Source organism: Taudactylus pleione, unplaced genomic scaffold (genome assembly GCF_031769625.1).
Source record: "Taudactylus pleione unplaced genomic scaffold, aTauple2 ptg000245l, whole genome shotgun sequence".
Lineage (NCBI taxonomy): Eukaryota > Metazoa > Chordata > Amphibia > Anura > Myobatrachidae > Taudactylus > Taudactylus pleione.
In genome coordinates, this window is record NW_028284647.1 from 2,353,906 (window position 1) to 2,379,297 (window position 25,392).

General features: G+C 46.4%; 1 protein-coding gene across 1 annotated transcript in view; it reads left to right on the top strand.

Moving 5' to 3' along the window:
• The first annotated feature begins 15,743 nt into the window (after nt 1–15,743).
• Nucleotides 15,744–25,392, top strand: part of CCDC90B (coiled-coil domain containing 90B) — an 80,607-nt gene continuing 70,958 nt past the window's right edge. Inside the window, exons 1-2 of the mRNA XM_088479804.1 lie at nt 15,744–15,921; nt 24,030–24,152. Of these exons, the coding sequence (XP_088335930.1) occupies nt 15,744–15,921; nt 24,030–24,152 (301 nt within the window). The remainder of the gene's footprint in view (nt 15,922–24,029; nt 24,153–25,392) is intronic.

Below are 25,392 nucleotides of genomic sequence, written 5' to 3' on the forward strand. Positions count from 1 at the left end.
CTGTTTTGAGCTGTTCCCAATTGTCGTGGCCTTTGTTCTCTGGTCTGGTGACGGAATTTTTTGTCTCGTTAATTCATGGTGCGACATATTGGTTTTAGTTCATGCCATCAACAACAATGCACATCTTCAAATTTCGTTTTGCGTTCCTGGGTCGGTTAATTTTGTTAATTTCATTGTTTAATTTTATATTTTAACTTACAGTTGGCGCTGCGTCTTCTCATCACAATGACGCTACAGATGTCATAGCAAGGCTGGCGGGTTTTACGAGCTTAGGGGCTCAGCCATCTACAGAGGTTATGTCTTAGTTTATTTGCTTTGCTCCTTCGTTTGGAACCATTGGGACAGGGTCGGTCCAGGGACCGCCTGGTGGCGGCGCCAGCGGGGATCTCTTCTATTGTCAGTTGAAGGCAGTCATGACCCAACCCAGTTAAGTTATTGTCGCTATGTTATATAGGTTGGGTTGGAGTTTCCCCGTTCGCGCCGTCCCCTGGTTTTCCAATGACATGCAGCCATTATGAGAGTGTTTATTGTTTATGGGTCAGGTGGTTCTGGTGGGTTTCTGGCATCTCTTTTCCGTTTGTTCCCGTTTTGGCTGAAAAAATTTGGGGCGTTTTAGGTGTAGACAGTTGTTGCTGTCAATAAAATATCTTCAGCCTCAAGTATTGTGTTTTTTAAATATTTTGTTTTAGTATGTTACGGGGTAAGAATGACTGTCATACATTATTCAGGGTGTAGCCGATATGGGAGTCCCCTGTGTACACACATCATCTATTTTATAACATATACAATTTACTCAATCAATTTTTGTATACTGCAAAAGGAAGATGGTTTTCTTTTTTCAACATCCTGATATTTATTTACCCGGTACACCTTTTGGTGTATTATAGTGGTGGCTCCCTGCTGGTAGGTCACAATGGCTTTACATCACGATCTTATACTGCTTTCCAAATTTCAGTTACTACAGTTAGGACAGGGCTTTGTTTGGGTTAGACTTGTAGGATTCAGTTTTTGGTACTTAAGTCTCTCTAATTGGGGTAGTTATTGGCGCAGCACTTCAAGGGACATCTCGCGCGTACATGCAGATTTCAGATTTTTCTAAGTGAGCTGATTACGAGATTTGTATGTTGAGACAGGTGGTAGTTGCGCACCCAGCGCCAATCTGAAACGTTGTTTACCAGCCAATCGTTGAACGTCTAGCGTTCAACAATTGGGGGGTTGCGAAGGGATTTTTAAATTTTTTCTCCCGGGAGCCTTGATCTGACCCAATTTGGTTCACAGGTAGGTTTTTTAGTTTTTTCCTCTTCACTCGGATTACTTGTTCCCCCCCCCTAATGCATCCCTGCTAGGTAGTTGATATGTGTTCCTCTCAAAGTTGTGTCGGGATGGTTGGTTTGGTTGAAGTGGTCATAGTACAGAATTTTGATTTTCACAGGAATTGCTGCAGTTGACAGTATGGTTTGGCTTGTGGGTTGCTCTTTTAATTTTGGGCTGGAGCAACATGGTTTGGTTACGCAGGTTTTTTGTTGTTTTATGGGTGTCAGATAGTAGAAAGGTGTGCAAGGTTTGGATGTGAGTTTCGTGCTTGATTTGCAGTGTCCTTGGTGGCTACATCAGGTGCTTGGTGAGTGGGTTTGCCTGTCGGGTACAATGACGTGGTGCAGTTGGAAGATGGAGTTGATTGTTTGTGGTGAGAGGTTGGCTGGAAATAATGACCGGATAGGAGGTTCGTGTAGACTAATCGGGTGACTCGTTTTTGGCCGTAGAGAGCAGTGTGTCAGCGTGGGTGTCAAGGACAGGGTGAATGTTCAGTAGCCATTTCTGCTGTGTCGCTGGGTAGCTTGGTTCTATGTCGTAGCTTTTTGTTGGTGATGCAACTTGGAATTTTCTGTCTGGTCGGAAGGCTTCTTAATTGGCCTTGGTTTTTGTGAGCAATAAGGACTTGTGTTTCTGGTGCTCGGTCGTTTTGGGTGGCGGGCCAGTTTCCTTTGGAGTCTGGCTTTGGCGGGAGTACACTGCAGCTCAGTGGCTTTATGTGGCATAAAATAACTTTGTGGGGGCACTTGCCCTCGACTTAACCTGGCGAATTTGGCCTTCTCCGTGCGGGGGGACCCGGGCATTTTTATGTGCATAAGAGCCTCAGATTGGCCCAGAGTGGAAGTGGGACCCTCACATCGTTAGTGCGTCTTGAGGGGGGATGTGTCAGTCGTTCCCCGAGTATTTGAGTGAAAGAAAGCTGGAACTGAGTCTGCAGCGTCTTTTGCCACCCTGGTTAGGTGAATTAACTATAAATAAAAGCTGTGACCTTTTTAGCCAAGCTATTGTTGTCTGTGTCATTATTTATCAGTTTAATTAAGTAAGCTATACAAGGTTGTTAAGGGTTTGAAGCAACAAACCAATGTAGTATCTTATAGTATGCGAAGGCTGATTAAGCGTAAGAATATGTAAGATTGCTGGTGTTTTTGCTGTATGGCTGTTTATGACAGCCTTGTTGCTGGGCAGTTTATAGTGCTGGCTGGTCAGATGTTTTGCTGTATGGCTGTTTATGACAGCCTTGTTGTTGGGCAGTTTATAGTGATGGCTGGTCAGAGGTTTGGTAGAGCCAATGACATTGCTTGAAGGAGTGGTCAGTTCATCAGTATATATTGGCTCATTTGCTTGATGACAACCTCTTTGGTGATGGATCTTTGAAACCCACCATCCCACCCGTTAATGAATTTGGTTGTGTCACACTAACCTTTTCTTTCCCAAATAGGGGAGGCGCAGCATATCGGGAGTACGCTGCAGCTCAGTGGCTTTATGTGGCGTAAGATAACTTTGTGGGGGCACTTGCCCTCAACTGAACCTGGCGAATTTGTCCTCTGTGCGGGGGGACCCGGGCGTTTTTATGTGCGTAAGCACCTCGGATTGGCCCAGAGTGAAAGTGGGACCCTCACATCGTTAGTGCATCTTGAGGGGTGACGTGTCAGTCATTCCCCGAGTATTTGAGTGAGGTGAAAGCTGGAACTGAGTCTGCAGCGTCTTTTGTGACCCTGGTTAGGTGAATTAATTATAAATAAAAGTTGTGACCTTTTTAGCCAAACTCTTGTTGTCTGTGTCGTTATTCATCAGTTTAATTAAGTAAGCTATACAAGGTTGTTAAGGGTTTGAAGCAATAAACCAATGTATTATATTATACATCTGGCAGACAAGAAGCATAATAACTGGGACTAAGCACAGTGTGGAAGAGTAACAGAACATGCGGCTATAGCTAGAACACAGTATGTTGTGTCCAGGATGCTCTTCCATGATTGTATAGGTAAAATAACTATATTGTGTATAACAGCATTTTTTAATACATTTTTTAAAATATATATCTGAGCGGTTCGGTTTTACTCTGAATAAAACCGAACCCGCACATCTCTAGTTTTAAAGTTATTGTTGTTTTGTTTTTTGATTTTTTTTAAAACCCCCTCTGAGCCTCTAATTAGAGATGAGTGGGTCCGGATCCCTGAGAACCGAACCCACCCGAACTTAGCAGATACGAGGCAGGTCCGAGTTGGCTTGGGTTTTCCCGCCTGACTCGGATCTCAAAACGAGGCAAAATGTCATCATCCCGCTGTCCGATTCTCGCGATCGTCGCCATTTTTTATTCCGGCTGTGGAGAGTTAAGAGGGAGAGAGCTGGGAGCTACACTGCGCTGCTGTTGCATAATTGTGACTTGTGAGGTTGTGCCATGAGCTGTGCTGTGGTGCTGTTGTGCATAATAATTGTGGGGCTGGCTGTTGTCCATAGGGGCTGGCTGTTGTCCAATCCATACCATATAGGGGCTGGCTGTTGTCCTGTCCATAGGGGCTGGCTGTTGACCATAGGGGATGGCTGGCTGTTTTAATGTTGTCATGTCCATAGGGGCTGGCTGACTGTTGTCCATAGAGGGCTGGCTGGTTGTTGTCCATATTAATCCATATAGGCGCTGGCTGGCTGGTGTCCTGTCCATAGGGGCTAGCTGGCTGTAGTCCATAGGGGCTGGCTGGCTGTTCTGCTGTGTTGTCCATCAGGGGTGCTCTTCTTCACCCCAGTGTAAAAAAATAAAAAATATTTTTTGTGTGTGCATGTTAGCTTGCCACACCACCAGTGTGAAAATAAAAACAATTTTTCTTGTGTGTGCGCGTTAGCCACATTTATCAGCAACGTAGGTGCTGTGCTGCCTGTGTCATTTATCAAGAGGGCCTCATTCGGGTGCTCTCCCTCCCAAGTGCTCCCCAAAAAATAATTAAATCAATCAATCAATCTTTTTTTTGTGTGTGTGTCAAGGGTGCTGCTTCATTTATCAAGAGGCTGCTGCCTTGTTTGAGTGCTCTCACTCCCAAGTGCCCCCAAAAAATTAATTAAATCAATCAATCTTTTTTTTGTGTGTGTGTGTGTGTGCTCGTTAGTCATGGAATCACAAAACACCTCTGCTGAGATTTGCATAAACTATTTCAAAGGTGAAATTAGGGGATATGTTTTAAAAAATGGAATAAAGCAGCTAAAACTGCGTTCTCTAATTCTAGTCCCTACTCCCAGTCCCTACCCATGGCCCCTCTACCTGAATTTCAGCGAGGCAGAGGGGAAACTCCATGCAACCTTATTCCAGAGCGCAGCTGCTCCTCCTGTAGCCCAGGTCAGAAGAATATGTAGGGGGTGTGGTGATGATATGGACTAAAATGGAGCTCACTTCCACTAAAGTGAACAATGAATCCTCAATCTAACAGGGAGCGCAGCTGTAATTTATACACAACACAGGATGGGAAGACGATATAGGGTTGGGTGATGGCATAATCTGGGGTGATGTATACAATATTCCCCTTAACACAATATTAATTTGTCCCCACTGGAATCCACCATTACAGGTGCCTCTGTAATTTTTGCACGTAATTGACGGTAAAGGTCTTTCTCGTAAAATTTGTAGTTAATTTTGATGGACATCATCTTTTCCACATTTTGAGGAAGTAGTCTCAGGCCGATCACTGACAAGGTTCCCAGCTGTGCTGAAAACTCTTTCTGAGTACACACTGGAAGGTGGGCAGCTCATGTAAAGCAAAGGCAGTTTTCTGTAAGGGCCTCAAAATTGCCTCTTTTTCCTGTCAGTAGTTATTTACATGTATCTATTTCTCTTCAGATCTGTGGAGGAAAAAACAATTTCTTCATCCCTTCTGGGATGAAAATTCCCTCCCAGCAGCAGGCATGGCACTCAAGAATTCTGAAGAAAGACACAACGTAAGGCCTTAAATCAGAGGTAGCCAACCTCGGTCCTCGAGAGCTACCAACAGTTCACATTTTCCAGACCCCCTAGCTGGTGCACAGGTGTATTTATTACTCAGAAAAACATTTGAAAAGATCCACAGGTGGAGTTAATTATTACACTTGTGATTCTGTGAGGAGACCTGGAAAACATGCACTGTTGGTAGCTCTCGAGGACCAGAGTTGGCTACCCCTGCCCTAAATCATATATCTTACGCTTGTCCACATATCTGTGCTGGTTAAGTGGCACATTGAGGCCACTAACTATGTTTTTTTTAATGTCCCTGTACAGGTTGGGAAATGTTCAATGTGGAAGCTTTGCAAACTATTATTTTACAGTCAATTGTTTTGGAAAGCAGTCTTCCTGGTCCCCTTCTGGGATGAAAATCCACTTCTAGCAGCAGAAGTTGGCGCAGGATTCTGAAGAAAGACACATCTTAAGACCTTAAGGGGTAAATTTAATTTACTAAATTGAGAGTTTTTAGAAGTGAGTTTTAGAAGTGATGTTGCTTCCCTGTAGAAAATAATCAGACTCTAGCTACTATCTTCTAGAAAGTGATGTTAAGTAGAATCTGATTGGTTGCTATGGACAACATCACTTCTAAAATGCACTTCTAAAAACTCTCACTTTAGTAACTTAAATGTACCCCTTAATATCTTTGTGCTGGTTAAGTGGCAGTTTGGAGGCCACTAACTAACTATGTTTTTTTAATGTCCCTGTATAGGCTGGGAAATGCTTTTTTATATGGAAAGCACTACTAGAAGTTTTCCTGGTCCCCTTCTGGGATGAGAAAATCCACTCCCAGCAGCAGCAGGCATGGCGCTGAAGGATTCTTCTAGGGGCAATGACTGATGTGAATGTGTCAAATATTTTTTTTTAAAATACCCCTCCCCTTCTCCTTCATAAATTTTCTTCAGAATCAAAAAATTAAATTTACTATCAATAAACCCTTCCTGTCCTTGCCCTGCCTTCAACTACATACATACATACTCCAACTCCCTCAGGCCAATCTTGAATAATAAAAACATTTGTTTCCTGATGTGCCATGTTGGAAGTTGAACTGCCACGTGTTTGTGCCGCCCACTGCTGCCGCTTAGCTTAGTCAGCCAGCTAGCTTGGTGCAGATTTTGGGCCTAAACTGGATGAAAACAATATAGTGAGCTGTGAGGTGGTCAAAATTGACTGGAATGAGTGTAAATACATTTTATTGAGGTTAATAATACTGTAGGAACAAAACCAGGCCCATTTTATGTGATTTTAACTGTTTTTATGATTTTTTAAGAAAAAAATCCAGATCCAAAAGCAAAACCGGAAAACAAAACACGGAGGTGAGGTTTTGGCAAAACCAATCCAGATCCAAAACCAGGGGAGATCCAGATCCAAAACCAAAACACGAGGGTCGGCACATATCTGACGGTTCCAGTCAGGGGCGTTTCTAGAGAGGAGGGGGCCCGTGTGCAGTCTCTGACACGGGCCCCCTCCTCTCCGCCCGGCGGCCGGCAGCGCACTGAGCTGTGCGCGGCCAGCGCCGGAGTTATAGACTCTGGGCACTAGAGTGTGCCCAGAGTCTATAATGTATGCACAGGTCACCGGGAAAATGGCCGCGGTGGCCATTTTCCCTGTACTACGCATGTGCAAACGACAGGAAAATGGCCGCCGCAGCCATTTTCCAGTCTTTTACAGCGCCGGATGCCCGCGCCGACGTGGGACTCCTGAGAGGTAAGTATATTATGGGTGCAGGGTGTGCGGTGGGGGGTCCCGTGTTCCCCGCACCCATTAAAGATAAGCCCCTGGTTCCAGTTGTTACGGGCTGATTGTAGGTAGTGTTTATTATCATTATTTTTACTAAAATAAAGTGAAAAAGGGTGTTTTCACACCCTTTTCACATTATTTTAGTATCACCTAGAGTTATTACAGGGCAATAGGAGTAGAATTCGTAAAATTGTACTCCAACACCTAAGTATCACTTATTTTTAGTAATCAGATGGCATTTCCCATAATTGTAATGGGAAATGTGATGTGCCTGGTAGTTACTAAAAATAAATAGTGAAAAAAATACCAGGGAAAGCCGTGAGATAATAACGCCACCTGGAGATGGCGTTATCCAGGGTCTCCCCCGATTACCAGGCTCCTACTCTGCTGTAACGGGCAAAGCAGAGCCCAGAGCTGGTCCCAGTGATCAGCTGTGTGGTCTAAACAGACCGCAAGCTGATCTCTGCTAAAAAAAAAAAAAAATTACTTACCTGACTCCAGGGACCAGTGATCGGGGCTCCGGTGATGTTCTCCCTCCAGTCAGCTGGTCTCCCATAGTGCACTGCGGCCCGGTCATCAGGTGACCGTGTCCCAGTGCAGTATGGGATGTCAGCTGACCGGAAGCATGGAAGACATCACCGGAGCACCGATGACTGCACGTAAGTGCTATTGAGGGAAGGGGGGTCAGGCCGCAATCGTGGGGGTGGGGCTTAGCACCGGGGCGGGGCTTAGCTCAGGGGGAGTGCAAGCGATGTTCGGTCGGCGCATGCGTCTACACTTTGTCACGGTATTTTTTGCGAAAATACCGTGACTAGTGTGCGGAGGGGATTCGCAGGGACAGAGCTTTATCGCAAGCTCTGTCCCTGCAAGGGATTTCTAGCACATCCCTGTGACATTACCTGAATTCGCAATGCGAATTCAGTCGATAATATCACACTACAATCTGCATTACAAATGCGAATTGTAGTAAATAGAGCCCTAATACTCTTATCCCATCTTCCAAACTAATTTTTGGTAAGTGGGACACAGAGGGTCTGATTTGGAGGTGGACGCAGTTGCAGCCACAGTTATGATTTTTTTTGTGTAGTCACAGCGGCGATAATATGCAAAATGTACTTTCAGCCTTCCCCTTGTGCACTAGTGTGTGCAGAGCTGTGCAAGCCCTGAACCGCCTACTTTCAATGCCCGTGGACAGTGCAGTTATGCTGGTGCCTCTGAACACTCCAACATCGGCCAGCGATCGCATTCCGCCAACGACACTTACACCAGCCTATGGCTGGCGCAGTGTCTCCTTCTGAACTGCGGCTAAACATGGCCTCTGCGCTAGCTGCTCTGCATTTGGGAACACAGAAACATTTGCTGACATGCAGGTTACACTTCCATTACACTCCAATGAGACGGCATGTTTTTGCGCACACTTCAGGCCCCCTCCCAGACACTGCCCAGGAACGCCCATGGTTTTGCCTCACCGGTTCTAATGCCAGCACATCCGTATGCAACAGCGGACTCTGCGTACACTCTGGGGAATGTATGTGTTGTAGGAGTTTACAGGACTTTTCTCAGCCCCAGCCTCTCTGGACGCAGGGGTGTGCGGAATGAATCATTGCCGTATGCCCACCGCTCGGTGACACCAGCTCTGCTATTTTGGTTTCACCCCCTCGGATGGTGTCACCTGGTGAGGCTCGTACCCCCCTAGTGACGCCACTGTCGGCTTTACACTAGCAGATTTAATGAAGAACAATCCTAAATTCTAGAAGCCAAACAAGTGCTGTGGCCATACTGAAATGAGCACACGTTAGGCAGACCGGGAGAAATGTCTTCACCTCATAATCAAACCCCAGATGTCTACATGAGGCATGCACGAAAGCCAATCACTGCCAAAATATACTCATTTATAATATATGTATAATATATGTATACTGGTACTATATTATCTCTACATTATAGTCTGTGCACCATAAGATGTCATTATACGCCTATGAAAAAGATACATGGACGATGTTTACTAACCAGGACAGAACTACACTTCTACAATTCTTTATTTCCGCTGATTTCTAGGCTTCTCTTAGCTGAAGCTGCACGATTTTGAGTACTGGGACCCCCAGAGATGAGAACTTTGCTCTGTTTATAAAAAAGCCATCACATTTTAGGAGGCAGACAGTCCAGATTATTTCTTCTACCACGCCAATTGGGAATGTCGACATAGTAGTAGTGTTGACATGCATGTCAATATTCATCATGTCCACACTGATGAAATGTCGACCTGATTGGAATGTCGACAAAATGTTTCTGGTGTTCTAGTGGTAACTTACCTGGTACGGCCGGTTCCACAGCTCCAGCGGTGTCTTCCGAGTCTGGCAGTGACGTCCCGGCAGATCCTGCAGTGCTTCCCGTAGCCTAACCCTAAACCTCCCCCTAGTGCCTAACCCTTACCCTCCCCCTAGTGCTTAACACTTATACCCCTTTTACACCAAAATCCCGGGTCCGACCCTGGAATTTGAACACTGGTCAATCCCGGGTCAAACTTGGCTTCAGATCCCGTTTACACTGCAACTCGACCCGGGTCATTCCCGAGTTTGCCCCGTTCACACTGAACCCGGGTAATCCCTGCTTTTCCCTATAGATGTCATTAAAAATTTAATTTTTTAAGGGCTGACAAAGATGAGGTCACAAAAAGCAACAAAAGAGAGGGGTGGGGACTGCTTACAGCATTGCAGCAATGATGGCAGACGGAGCACATGTGGGTATTCCCGATGTCCTCACTCTTTTCAGCTTTCTGTTGATTTCCGCAACAGAGAATTGGATGCAGCTTTTTATGATGTGGCACCTTGTGCAGGTTCGAGGAGGAGAGCGCAATTCTTGGCTGAGAGGGCCAGATTTCGACGCCAATATTTGCGCAGGAGGAGAGCACTGATTTCAGCCAACATCACCACCATGATGAGATTGACCACGATGAGAAATCGAAGAATATGGGCCAGAGACCGCCACCATGGAGAAGCTTTCATGCTGACTGTAGAAGCATTCCAAGTGGAGTAGTGGCTGGAACACTTTCGGATGTCGCGTGCCACCTTTTATTATATATTGGAATTACTGGCACCAGCACTGATGATGCAGACCACCAACTACCGAAAGCCCATCACCCCAATCAGGAGATTAGCCATTGCACTCTGGTGGTATGCTACCCCCGGAGAGTACCGCACACTCTCCTGTCTATTTGGTGTTGGGATTGGCACAGTCTGCAAGATCATTTACCAGGTGACGCGGCATTAGTGGATACCGTTTACCAGCGCTTTATCTCCTTGCCAGAAGGACAGCGCCTAGATGAAACCATCCAAGGCTTCCTCAGGCGTGGGTATCCGCAGTGTGCTGGTGCCATAGATGGGACCCACATTCCCATCATCGCCCCCCATGACAACCCTGTGGATTATTATAATCGTAAAGGGTGGCATTCCATTATTCTTCAAGCTGTTGTGGACCACCGATACTGGTAAGTAAATTTGTACAAATTATTCTTTCATATCTACTTTTATTTTATGTTTTTTGTTGGTAGAATACTCATTTTATTTATTTTTTAGTTTTACAGATGTTTTCATAGTCTGGCCTGGACGGGCACATGACGCCAGAGTACTAGCCAACTCTGACTTGTACAGCATAGCAGAGGAAAAGCGGGGTGGATGGCTTTTCCCTAGAGAGGTAAGAATATATGGTCCTTTTTCTCTTTATGTCCACTATTCTTATGTGCTTTAGCAAAATATGAAGTGTGAAATGGTGCGGAATGCATGATATTCCAAAGTATTTGCCAACATATATATTGTGCTATAAAATACATTAAATTTTTGAAACCTACTTGACCACCATATGAATACACCTTATGCCACTTCTCATTATAGAGACCATATTTTTTGTTTAACAGAAATCGGTGACTGTAGATGGTGTGGAGGTCCCGGTCCACATCATTGGCGATGCGGCATATCCTTTGAAGCATTGGCTAATGAAGGGTTATACACAACATGTACAGTTGTCCCCGGAAAAGGTCACCTACACTCACAGCCTTAGCTCTGCCCGGATGGCTGTGGAAAATGCTTGTGGACGTTTAAAAGGACGTTGGCGCTGTCTCATGAAGAGGAATGATGTAGACCTAAAAATGATGCCCCATGTAGTAGCAGCCTGCTGCATACTGCATAACATTTGCGAAATTGAAAAGGACCACTTCCTTCCCGAGTGGAATGTGCAGGACACTGAGGTGAAGGGGCATTGCAAGTGATGTAGTAAGCTACGTGGGGGAGCATGAGGACAGCGACGAGCTCATCCGGGCCACCATTTCCACAAACCTTCCCTTATTGATTTAAAATAAAAAGGCAAAATTTGATATTCCAAACATGTTTTTGGTTTATTTGGTTTTAAAGTTTTTTTTTTTTACTTTAACCATGTGCATATATTGTGTTTTTTAATAGAACAGTTTTAACACATTCTCAGATTATAGAAAAAGTACAAAAACAGTATAAAACATATGTCAAACATCGTATGCCCAGTATAAAAGAAAAGTGCCTTATAGATCCCTGCGGGCAAAACAATATACTATAAATATAATATACTATAAAAGTAATAAAAAAATAAAAAGTGCCATCACACAATAAACATGATAATTTTAGCCACACAATATAAAAAAAGAAAACTAAAATAGAACATGTACCGGTTGGTACAACGATAAAATATTTAAAATGGCCATGTTTACGGCAATTTCCTATACACTGTATACTGTGGTGACTCTTGGTTTGTTTGTGTTGTGTTAGGGTTAGTGCTAGGGTTGTAATAATTGGGCCCCATATTGCACTGCCCAAATCTGTGTTCTGGGTACACTGGGGCCTGTGGTAATGCCTGTGTTTGGTTGGGATAGCCACGACCAAATGTGCGCTCAAAAAACAACATCTGTCTCTCTTGCATATCCATTAATTGCCTCATAAATGACTGCTGCATTTGCCTTTTGGACTCTAGAAACCGATCCAATCTAGCATCCTCCTGCCTCTGAATATCAGCATCCAATTCGCGGAGATGCTCCACGATCACAGAACTCATCGCTCTAGCCGCTTGCTCCGACCTGTTGAGCTTCTTCTTTCTGGGTGGCACATTGTAGACTGCAAAGGTGAAAAACAAAAACAAAAATATAATATGCACTGAGCCGAGGTAAAGATTGCAGTGGTGTTTGCGTGCATGTGCTTGTGGCCTGCTATCTACCTGCACGCTAGCAGCACTCTGCAACAGTTACCCTTTGGATTTAAGTGAATGTAGTGTGTGTGTGTGTAATGTGGATGTTTTTATTTTTTTAAATACTTACTATTAGCGCGTAGCGGAGGGGTCTTTTTAGGGGCGCAGTCTCTGAACTTGTCTCAACTACCTCATCTATGGTGGTAGTGATACTGTCAGCATTCACAGATGAATCCATCCCACTACCTTCTCCAGGCTCATCGGTCAGTAGGAGCTGTGATGTTGGTCTGCTTTGCGAGGACGGCAGGGTAACCTGTGTAGCCGGTACCTCTTGACTATCCTCCTGCTGGCTGGAGCAGGATGGCGCAATTGAGGAGGACAGTGCTATGGGGTTTGAAAGCGCTGTATTTCCAAAAGCGCTGTAGCACAATTGGTAATGCACCCATTCCTTGCGGCCTGCACCACTTTTGTTGCGGTTATGATCGTGCACTTTAGTGAACTGCTTACGCAAGGCCTTCAATTTATTGACCACTTGCTGCTGCATGCGTTTTATCCCTCGGGACTCCAGCATCTTGGCTATATCATACTGGCCAACTCTCCCTCATTGTCAGGGAGACTCCCTGAAATAGCAGCAATCTCCCTGTCTCCCTGAAGAGTGTAGCAATCTCCCTCATTTCACCTTACCCCCATTATGACACTGTTATACAAAAGAAAAAACAGAGATATATACATTCAAATGGGATCATTAGTATAATTTTCCTGCATTGGTTATAATAAGGCACAATGATCCCTATGGCTACAGGCATTTTCTGAGAAGTATCAGTGTGTTTTCTTCAACAAATAGATCTTACTAAATGCTTTGGGGCTCATTTACATGTGGATGTAAATCAATTTTATGACACGCCTCTCAGATGTAGCAGTACACGCACACTTTACCGCCGCGCTCCTAGGTGCTGCTTTCACAATCTCCCTGAAATGCTTTTTCAAAAGTAGGCAAGTATGGGCTATATTGTGGTACACTACTGCATCTTTCACTGTGCCGGTCATCTGGCGTTTACTTTCTTCCTCCACCCTGATGAGCAGTAGCTCTCGGATATCGGCATCGGTCCAGTTCGTGGCAGCACACATTCTGCTGTAGGAACAGGGTGTGGGTCAGGCTGCTGTTATGGCTGTGTATCAGCCTGCGTTTGGAGCTGCTGGTCAGGCTGTGGTGCAGGCTGTGTGCAGGAGGTTAGTCAGGCAAGTAATGGCTGCGTGTGCGTCTCTCTGCAGGGCCCTGACAAATGATATCATCTGCCAGCGCCCCAGAAGCTCCAATCAGCTAATAGCAGAATGTAGCCGGGTAAAATAATCCGGGTAGCACCCATTCACACTGCCTCATGACACGGCATCAACCCGTGTTCAACCCTGCTCTCAAACCGAGTAAGATTCCCGGGAAATTTTTCTGGAAGCCGTTCACACAGAGCATCGACTCGGATTGACCCGGCAATAACCCGGGTTATTCGGTTGGTGTAAAAGGGGTATTACCCTCCCCCTAGTGCCTAAACTGAAACCCTTAACTCCTGCAGCCTAACCCTAAGCCCTTCCTCTAGTGCTTAACCCTTACCTTCCCCCTAGTGATTAAACCTAGACCCTCATCTCCCGCAGCCTAACCCTTATCCTCCCACTAATGCCTAAACCGAAACCCTCACCTCCTGCAGCCTAACCCTTTCCCCCTAATGCTTAACCCTTACCTCGCGTAGCCTAACCCTAACCATCCTACCAGCGGACTAACTCTCTTGTCCCTGCAGAATGTTGACTCCTGCCAAACATTGGAAACATGTTAACATTCTGCAGATGCCAACATGTTTTGACTGCGCCGTAACTAGAAGTGTGCGAATGGTGCCGTGGTACAGAGCACTGGACTCTGTGGGCACCACCAATGCTGCTCCATGTCCCTACATCTGGCTAGCATGGTGCTTGGAACATCACTCTGCAGCGCCACCGGAGCATCCGTTGGACTGTCTGTAATCTGTCAGTGCCTGCGATCTTGGCACTGTATAGCGAGGGGGGGGGGGGGGCAGGGACGTGATAATGCAATTTACACTGCACAGCCCACCTATGCCACTGCCATGCCCCCAGAGGGGCAGCCAGTATTCAGCAAGTTATCCTAGATCTGGAATAGGGATCATTAATCCCTATTTAGAAGTATACATAATAGTATCCAATCAGCATGGGAACAGACCCTCGCTGCGACTTGCTTGCCTTTTCTTGGATGCTGCAAGCCTGCATGTACTTCTCCATAGGGATCAACAATCCCTACTACAAACGATGCGGAAGGACAGACCGTGAACCCATGGCAACTTTCATGTGTACACAAACTTCAGTCAATCTCTGTTACTAAATGTGAATATCAGTAATTACTGCAAGAAAACACTGGTGACCCTGTACCTACTTCTGTGATTATAATGGAGCGTGGTATAAGTACTATGGCCCTCATTCAAAGGCTCTCGCTCTATATATGAGGGCTGCCGCTTGACTTTTCAAATGCGGCCTCCTGGTCGCTAGCTAAGCTTTAGTGACCGACCAAGTTGATGGTCGCGATGGTCAAGACCATCGCGACCATCGGGGCTTGCGATGAGACCCTAAGGTTGGGTCTCGGCAACCGCAAGCCCCAGGGAGCTTCCTGTTCTGATCGAGCAGGAAGCTCCCCAATGACATCACTGCTGATGGCAGTGTGGCCGCCCACAAAACGCCTCCATTTGTGAAACCACCCCCCCACCACGCCTACAAAACGGGGCGAGCTGTCGATCACCATCGACAGCCGCCCCTTTTGTAGTGAGCTCCGGAGCAAGAGAATTTCTCTCTCGCTCTGGGGCTTGCGCGCGCGCAGTGCGGCCGCTGCGCGTGCGCAGACCCTAAACATCGACCCGCTTGCGAGTGCTCAGTGCTTGAGAGCGGGTCTGAATGAGGGCCAATGTTACCGTTATCCCCATGCCTATTTTACTTAGGCTGGGTACACACTTGTCGATATATCGTTCATTCTAACAGTGTCCAATATATCGCGAGTCCATCTACTCATATATACACCCAATATGTCTGTGGACGACATTCCGAAACATCAGGTCGGCCCCTCAGCGCAGCCGATACCAATATGTCATCCCAGATATATTAATAACACGCCTGGCTGTGTGTACGAGCGACCCACCTACTGCCCGTACACTGACCGCAGGAACTGCTGGCATCACAGACGGGAGGGCAAATTTAAATACCCAACCAAGTTGTGATGTCTGACCAGTCATATCGAGTGGCCAATTGGCAGAGCTAAAATTCTAACTAACACTGTAAAGGCAAATTATTTAATATTATTATTATTATTATTATTATAATATTATTATTATCATTATACCAAGTATATTGCAAACACCCAGCCTGCCTGCCAACAGCTGCTGATGAACCAGTATGCCCAGCAATGCATGCCCTGCATGGAGCTCTGCTGCCCCCCTATGGCTTTACAATACTTGTGCTAAAGATGACTACAATTCCCATGATGCACTGCACCGACCCGGAAGTGAGGCCAGGTGGAAGCAGAGAGCTGCAATGTGTGTTTGATACAGATTGTAACTGTCAGACAGAGGATATGAGGGGGGTCTGTGTCATATCCCGGCTGCTGCTGCCCCCCAAACAGTGTGCCAGGCTGGCAGCTCTCACCCCCTGCAGGAGAGGTAAGGGGGTACATCTCTGGAAGGGGATCTGTTGAATTGTACTACAGTTTATAATTTATATATATATATATATATACATATATATATATATATATATGTGTTCGTGTATGTATGTATATATATATATATATATATATATATATATGTGTGTGTGTGTGTATATACTGTATATCTATATATATATATATATATATATAATATATATGTATAATATATATACATACACACACACACACCTACCTACAGTACAGCTGCAACTCTCTCTCCTGTACTGACATCCCCTGCGCTATAGCTCTATGTAACTATAACTGAACTCTTTTAATGGTTCCTAAAAGCGTCTGGCTGCTAGACGTGTAGGAACACCGCTGTAGTATGTTACTATGTGTGCTGCTGCTGGAGGGCTTTGGGTGATGTGTTAGTAATTTCCTGATTGATATACTGCTGCAGTAATACATAGAGAAGTGAGACAGCTCTGTGCTTAGGTTGTGGAGTCCTTACTTGCAGTTCCCGGGCCCTTTGCGTTGTACCGATGGATTCTGGTCACATTTCGGTAATACATTATGAATTGATCGCTGCAGCGCCAGTGGCCCGTGCGTGTGGAAATACTTGGCGGGCCTAATAGTGGGTTATTCATCATTTGTAGGTACCCCAGCTGGCGGCATTTTGGCCGGGTTACCAGATTGCTGGGAGTAGATGTTGAATCCCAGGACCAAATATACCCAGAAGCCGCTGTGGAGAGTGTCGGGTTGTAAATCCTTGCTCTATGTTAGTAACTAGGCATGGCCGCTCGCCTGGGAGGATACAGCATACATAACATGCTGGTTTATGTATTAACAAATGTCATAACTATGTCCGCAGTACCCTTATTATAACGTATTAACCTTGTTATGTTTATTTCTATCCATGTGAATTACGACTGCTCTAAAAAGGTCCATTATTTGTGTGTCCGTGTGTGCAGTGATATAATGGTGACATGTATAGAGAACCTGTGGGCCGACCTGTGCAAAGCTACAACAATGTATATTTGACAAAGCGCCATTCCCGCATTATGTTACTGCATACACTGCGCATTATTCTGCATAAGCAACACAAATGCGGAACAATGGCCCTGATTCAGAGCGCTCGCTAAGCTGACCACCCACCCACAGTTTTAGCGAGCAGCCAGGTGATGGTCGCGATGGTCCCGACCATCTGGCTTGCGACGAGACCCTTGTGGTAGGGCCTCGTCTGCCGCAAGCCCTCGTGATGTCAGTGGGGCCGCCCCTAAACGGCAGGCGTTCCTTCGGGAACGCCTCCGTTTGGCAAGCCACTCCCCGACCGGCCTACAAAAAGGAGCGAGCTGTTGATCAACATCGACAGGCGCCCCGTATTGCTGCGAGCCCAGGAGCCAGTGATTTCTCGCTCTGGGGCTCGTGCACGCCGCACGTGCGCACTGCCCAGCCATCGACCCGCTTGTGAGCGGGTCTGAATCAGGCCCAATGTGTATCGGGTTGGGTACGGGATCCCGGTGGTCAGAATATCGACAGTGGCACAACACAATTAAATAATTAAGTAGGTAAGTATTCTAATCCTAACCCACCTTTCCCGCAGCCTAACCCTAATACTTACCATCAGGATGTCAGCTGTCGGAATTATAGCGCTGGTATTCTAAGCGCCGGCCTCCTGACCGCTGAGATGCCGCCCTACATCTCTGTGTATCATCTCTGTGCTCTGTAAAGGTGATCGGTAACTTTTGATAAATATTTTAATAATAGAAAGGGAATGTTATATTATTCAGTCATTCTATTATACGCCATCACAATCTACTATATACTCTGCCACCTGGATCCATTCTCTCCCCCTGTAAATGGCCGCATAGCCGTACTGGCCATACAACGAGCAGCTGCCTCCTCGGTGTTGATAAGGCTGTACAGCGCATAATGGCGCAGGCCGTTCTGTCGGACAATCCAAGGCTGTTCCTATCATTGTTTTCATATAAACAGTTACTGACAGGCAGGTTTTCGGCTTTATGTGGCTTTTCATTTTTTGATTTGTCTGGAAAATCTGCATTCAGGGTTTCATACTGAGAATTTGTGTCTGAATCGCAGCTTAAATCGCACCCCGGAAAAAAAAATGCATTTTGCTTAGCTGGCTGTATATACATAATGTGTGCAACTTGGTAATGGTAGTGGCTCCTGGGCTACCTAAGGAGAGAACAGCAGTATATGTGCCTGGGTTACACCAGGAGAGAACAGTAGTATATGTGCCTGGGTTACACCAGGACAGAACAGTAGTATATGTGCCTGGGTTACACCAGGAGAGAACAGTAGTATATGTGCCTGGGTTACACCAGGAGAGAACAGCAGTATATGTGCCTGGGTTACACCAGGAGAGAACAGCAGTATATGTGCCTGGGTTACACCAGGAGAGAACAGCAGTATATGTGCCTGGGTTACACCAGGAGAGAACAGTAGTATATGTGCCTGGGTTACACCAGGAGAGAACAGTAGTATATGTGCCTGGGTTACACCAGGACAGAACAGCAGTATATGTGCCTGGGTTACACCAGGAGAGAACAGTACTATATGTGCCTGGGTTACACCAGGAGAGAACAGTAGTATATGTGCCTGGGTTACACCAGGAGAGAACAGTAGTATATGTGCCTGGGTTACACCAGGAGAGAACAGCAGTATATGTGCCTGGGTTACACCAGGAGAGAACAGTACTATATGTGCCTGGGTTACACCAGGAGAGAACAGTACTATATGTGCCTGGGTTACACCAGGAGAGAACAGTAGTATATGTGCCTGGGTTACACCAGGAGAGAACAGTAGTATATGTGCCTGGGTTACACCAGGAGAGAACAGTAGTATATGTGCCTGGGTTACACCAGGAGAGAACGGTAGTATATGTGCCTTGGTTACACCAGGAGAGAGCAGCAGTATATGTGCCTGGGTTACACCAGGAGAGAGCAGCAGTATATGTGCCTGGGTTACACCAGGAGAGAGCAGCAGTATATGTGCCTGGGTTACACCAGGAGAGAGCAGCAGTATATGTGCCTGGGTTACACCAGGAGAGAGCAGCAGTATATGTGCCTGGGTTACACCAGGAGAGAGCAGCAGTATATGTGCCTGGGTTACACCAGGAGAGAACAGTAGTATATGTGCCTGGGTTACACCAGGAGAGAACAGTACTATATGTGCCTGGGTTACACCAGGAGAGAGCAGCAGTATATGTGCCTGGGTTACACCAGGAGAGGACAGTAGTATATGTGCCTGGGTTACACCAGGAAAGAGCAGTAGTATATGTGCCTGGGTTACACCAGGAGAGAACAGTAGCATATGTGCCTGGGTTACACCAGGAGAGAACAGTAGTATATGTGCCTGGGTTACACCAGGAGAGAACAGTAGTATATGTGCCTGGGTTACACCAGGAGAGAACAGTACTATATGTGCCTGGGTTACACCAGGAGAGAACAGCAGTATATGTGCCTGGGTTACACCAGGAGAGAACAGTAGTATATGTGCCTGGGTTACACCAGGAAAGAGCAGCAGTATATGTGCCTGGGTTACACCAGGAGAGAACAGTAGTATATGTGCCTGGGTTACACCAGGAGAGAACAGCAGTATATGCGCCTGGGTTACACCAGGAGAGAACAGTAGTATATGTGCCTGGGTTACACCAGGAGAGAACAGTACTATATGCGCCTGGGTTACACCAGGAGAGAACAGTAGTATATGTGCCTGGGTTACACCAGGAGAGAACAGTAGTATATGTGCCTGGGTTACACCAGGAGAGAACAGCAGTATATGCGCCTGGGTTACACCAGGAGAGAACAGCAGTATATGTGCCTGGGTTACACCAGGAGAGAACAGCAGTATATGTACCTGGGGGATGTAGTTATTAGACCGCCGGTTTCAATAACGACATCGGAATCCCGGCTAGGCACTTACGATAGGCATCGAAATAACGACGCCCAACTCAATCCCAATGCCGGAATCAGAGGACGCCAGCCCGAACGAGGTAAGTCCAGGGAACCTTAGCGGAGGGGGGGTTAGGTTTAGGGAGTCTAGCGGGGTTAGGGATAGGTGGTGGTGGGGGGGGATTAGGGTTAGGCACCCCTAGGGGGGAGGGTTAGGGTTAGGCACCCCTAGGGGGGAGGGTTAGGGTTTGGCATCCCCGGGGAGAGGTTAGTGTTTGGCAAACCCGGGGGGAGGTTAGGTTTAGGGAGCTGTAAGAGTAAGGGTTAGGCACCACTAAGGGGGGTTATGGGGGGGAAGGGTAAGGATAGGGCACTAACCTACCCTGTCTGAATCTTCTCCCTTCGGGCTGCCGGCATCAGGATATGAACCGGTGGCTATTCAGCTGCCGGGACTTCATACCCATTCCGTGCCTGGGTTACACCAGGAGAGAACAGTAGTATATGTGCCTGGGTTACACCAGGAGAGAACAGTAGTGTATGTGCCTGGGTTACACCAGCAGAGAACAGTAGTGTATGTGCCTGGATTACACCAGGAGAGAGCAGCAGTATATGTGCCTGGGTTACACCAGGAGAGAGCAGTAGTGTATGTGCCTGGGTTACAACAGGAGAGAGCAGTAGTATATGTGCCTGGGTTACACCAGGAGAGAACAGTACTATATGTGCCTGGGTTACACCAGGAGAGAACAGCAGTATATGTGCCTGGGTTACAACAGGAGAGAACAGTAGTATATGCGCCTGGGTTACACCAGGAGAGAACAGTAGTATATGCGCCTGGGTAACACCAGGAGAGAACAGTATATATGCAAACAAAAAGTAAGGTGTTTGCTCATTTCAGCTTAATGACATAGCACAGGTGCTTGTAAAGGGCGGGGTTTACACTGAACACAGAAAAAAAGGGATTTGCAGTCCAGCACACTGTAGCAAAATCACCAAAAAATACTTAAATCCTACATGATAATAGAAATTCAGAGGTATTAGTTACATACATTTACAAATATATGAATACGCGCCAGGCCATCGTCAAGGCTCCTCTATACTGGCGTCCCTAACATTAAGGGGTTCACGTCCGAGAAGCAAGGTACCCCAAAAAATTCCAGCCTAGGACCATCCCCAGGGCATCACACGAAATGGGGAAAAAAGGTGATAGTGAAGTGTGAAGTATAGATGTGTAAAGATAAATCAATAAGTGTTAATGAAATGTGAAAGAATTAAAATGTTTGCTTATTATTTATGTCATTTTAATTCTTTCACATTTCATTAACACTTATTGATTTATCTTAACACATCTATCCTTTACACTTCACTATCACCTTTTTTCACCTTTTCGTGTGATGCCCTGGGGATGATCCTTGGCTGGAATTTTTTGGGGTACCTTGCTTCTCGGACGTGAACCCCTTAATGTTAGTGACGCCAGTATAGAAGAGCCTTGACATTGGCCTGGCGCTTATTCATATATTTGCAAATGTATGTAACTAATACCTGTGAATCTCTATTATTATGTAGGATTTAAGTATTTTCTGTTGATTTTGCAACAGTATATATGTGCCTAGGTTACACAAGGAGAGAGCAGTAGTAAATGTGCCTGGTTCTGTAGTAGCAATTCATACACAATATAGAACATGATTAGACGGTGCATTTAATAACTAACAAAGCTTTCACCATGTAAAAAGACATTAGAACAAGATGCAAAGACAAAAATTAAAGTTTTAATTAGGTTCAGTTCAATACTTTGCACTTAAAAAGATCCAGAGGTGATCTGCTTTGTTACTGCGCAGCTATTGCAAGCGGGATGGGTACGGGATGCCGGCGGTCAAAATTCCGACGCTGACATCCTGACAGAGTTAGTATACTGACAACTGTCAGTCGGTATCCTAACCCCCCCCCCAGTGCCTAAACCTAACCCACCCCCACCCCCCCCCCCCTTCCCCGAGTGCCTAAACCTAGCCCTCCCTCCCTGGTGCCGAAACCTAACCTCCCCCTCCTCAATGCCTAAACCTAACCCTCCCTCCCGGTGCCTAAACCTAACCCTCCTCCCCGGTGCCTAAACCTAACCCTCCCTCCCCGGTGCCTAACCCTCCCTCCCCGTTGCCTAAACCTAACCCTCCCTTCCCCCCCCCCCCCTCCCCGTTGCCTAAACCTAACCCTCCCTCCCCGGTGCCAAAACCTAACATCCCCCCCCACCCCAGTGCCTAAATCTAACCTCCCCCTCCCCCTTAGTGTCTAACCCTCCCCCTAGTGCCTTACCCCTGACCCTCCTCCTAACCACGCTACTTGCCTTCGGGATGCCGGCGATTGTGATGATGGCACCGGGATTCCGGCACCGGTTTTCTAAGCGCCGGCATCCCCTTTGTCAGGATACTGAACGTATCCCTTTGCAAACAATGTAATAATGCGAATAGATCGCGGCAGCCATATTACTGTGGTTTTAGCATAAGTGGGAGGGATTCATATGCATTCAGACAATCTGATACCACTTCTTATTTTGCAGTGGGATTGAGCTTCCGCCACAGGTGATTATGAATCTGTCTTGTGGTCAGCATGAGACGCATTTTGTGTGAACGTGCCCTTCCTGTACTTTGCTATGTTTGCACGCCCCCTACAGTCCTGCGCCTTCCTAAGCGCCAGAGGTCGTGAGCGCAGACTGCGTCTCTTTGTGCATGAGGATGAAGAACAATGATTTGTGTGCATGTGATGCACTGGGTACTGTTTTCATCCAATCATTTCCAGGGTGTCAATCTTTGGAGAATAACCTAATAAGTTGCACGGGGCAGGACAGTTCTTTAACAGTCTTAATGTTGACACTGATGACATGTCGACATATCGTCTATGGGGGGCTAGCGGTGACTTACCTGCTTCTGGCAGCTCCAGCTGTGTCTTCCAGGTCCTGGCGGTTATTTAACCACTAGTTCCGCTGGAGTTATCTGATGGAGTGACATTCCGGTGTGTATAGCTGCCATTTTCCTAATCCCTACCCTTAACCCTCCCTCTAGTGCCAAACCCTAACCCCCCATGGTCTAACCCTAACCACCCCCTAGTGCAGTGGTGGCTAACCTTGACACTCCAGATGTTGTGGAACTACATATCCCAGCATGCCTTGCCACAGTTTTAGCATGCCCTAATAGCAAAATGGTAGCAGTGCATGCTGGGATATGTAGTTCCACAACATCTGGAGTGTCAAGGTTAGCCACCAAGGTCCTAGTGCCTAACCCTCCTGTCCCGCAGCCTAATCCTAACCACCCCCTAGTGCCTAACCCTCCTGTCCTGCAACCTAACCCTAATGTCGACATTCTGACAATATCAACATTTCACATGTCGACAATCTGAGATGACGGCATGTTGTCTGTCGACATTGTTCATCTCAACCTAAAAACCTACATCCTTTATTTCATTAACAATTAAAGATAAAGTTCTCTTGGTGAGAATCGTGAGGAACATTTATAAACTGGCATTAAAGAAAAAAAATAGCCAATTGCAAAGAAGTTGCAATTAATTTTACATCGAGGTGCATTAAACACGTCAGTCTTCCTGCACCAATGGGACATGAGTCTTTTAGCACTACTCTGTGCTGCTGGAGGACCCTGCTCTTTCCACTGCCTGATTCTGAGAGTGTTACATCCCACTTGGATCCATCCCCCCCCCCGCCCCATGCTGCCCTGCCCCTGTCCTCACTTGAAGGAAGTATAGGCTGTACATGAATATTTGGTATTTTTAAAGTTAAGCAACCGCTTTCATTCTGATTGACAGCCTTGGTGCATACACACACGCCCTCCTATTGTAACATGATCATTGATCACATCTATTCAAGTGTACCAGTCTACACACAATAACAGCTATCCAGAAGACCAGCTCACTCATTTCCTGAAATATTCTGTGCTGCTGTGTCTATTCTGGTCACTTTTTTTATTTTTTCTCTTGTACATGTACAAGTTAGCCCATTTTTAGTATTAGTCAGTATTTAATTCTTTATCAGAAAGTACTAGGCAGACCTGCCATTGATTCATGAAATCCTGCAGGTCAGTACCGTCGGGGAAATGGCCCTTGCAGTCGGCAGGCATGGCCCGTGTGTTTTGTAAAAGACAACGTAGACTGATTATTTTATTCACTGTCTCTTCGGAGTGGTGATCACAGTGTCTGTTCTGTGTTTCAGGGTTTGTGGCCTCCAGCAATGTTTTGTCTAATTATGATGTCAGAAGGGTGGAAATAACGTCATCCGAGCAGAGGAAGTTAACGTTCGATACCCATGCCCTTGTGATAGACCTGGAGACCCATGGTGAGTAGTTTATGATGATCCTCTGCCAAAATCTGCACTGGCTCCCAGTCCCCTACAGAATCCTCTTCAAACTCCTCACCTTCACATGCAAGGCCCTCTCTAACTCCACTGCTCCCTACATCTCCAACCTCATCTCCTTACATACACCCTCCTGCCCTCTCTAACTCTACTGCTCCCTACATTTCCAACCTCATCTCCTTACACCCATCCTCCTGCCCTCTCTACTTCCACTGCTCCCTACATCTCCAACCTCATCTCCTTACATACTCCCTCCCACTCACTCCGGTCTGCCAATGACTGTTACCTCTCCTCCACTCTGGTTAACTTCATCTCATGCTCGTATCCAAGATTTTGCCCGTGCAACCGCCCTTCACTGGAATGAGCTCCCTCGCTCGATCAGGCTCTCCCCGACCTTGCAGAGCTTCAAACGTGCACTGAAAACCCACCTGTTCATCAGAGCATACCCTTCCACCACATAACTGTGCCACCAGGTCTCTGTCCCTCCTGCCTCAGCCATCTCTACCTCGCCTACTTCCTGCACTCAGGTCCCCATCTACACACTTATGCCTCATGTCATCTCTCCCCTCTCCCCTAGATTGTAAGCTCCTAGGAGCAGGGTCCTCCTCCCTACTGTATCACAGCCCTCTTCTCTAGCATTTCTGTGACGGCCTTCAACCTCCCAGCTGTACTGTGTATGGAGAATTGTGTTGCTAATTGTTACTTGTGCTCGGTTTATATTTTGGTTACTGTATTGTAATGTAATGTTTTGTGTACCCTGCACTGTATGTACGGCGCTGCGGACCACTTGTGGTGCCCTATAAATAAAATTTAATAATAATAATAATCTATAATTCCTCCGATGCTCCATACACCATGATAACAAGGGAAGAGTCACTGTGATGTCCTGTAGCTGTCCCTGAGTAGGATACATCCTGTAGAGCTGTACCTGAGTAGGATGCAATATGTAGAGCTGTCCCTGAGTAGGATACATCCTGTAGAGCTGTCCCTGAGTAGGATACGTCCTGTAGAGCTGTCACTGAGTAGGATGCAATATGTAGAGCTGTCCCTGAGTAGGATACGTCCTGTAGAGCTGTCCCTGAGTAGGATACGTCCTGTAGAGCTGTCCCTGAGTAGGATACGTCCTGTAGAGCTGCCCCTGAGTAGGATACGTCCTGTAGAGCTGTCCCTGAGTAGGATACGTCCTGTAGAGCTGTTCCTGAGTAGGATACGTCCTGTAGAG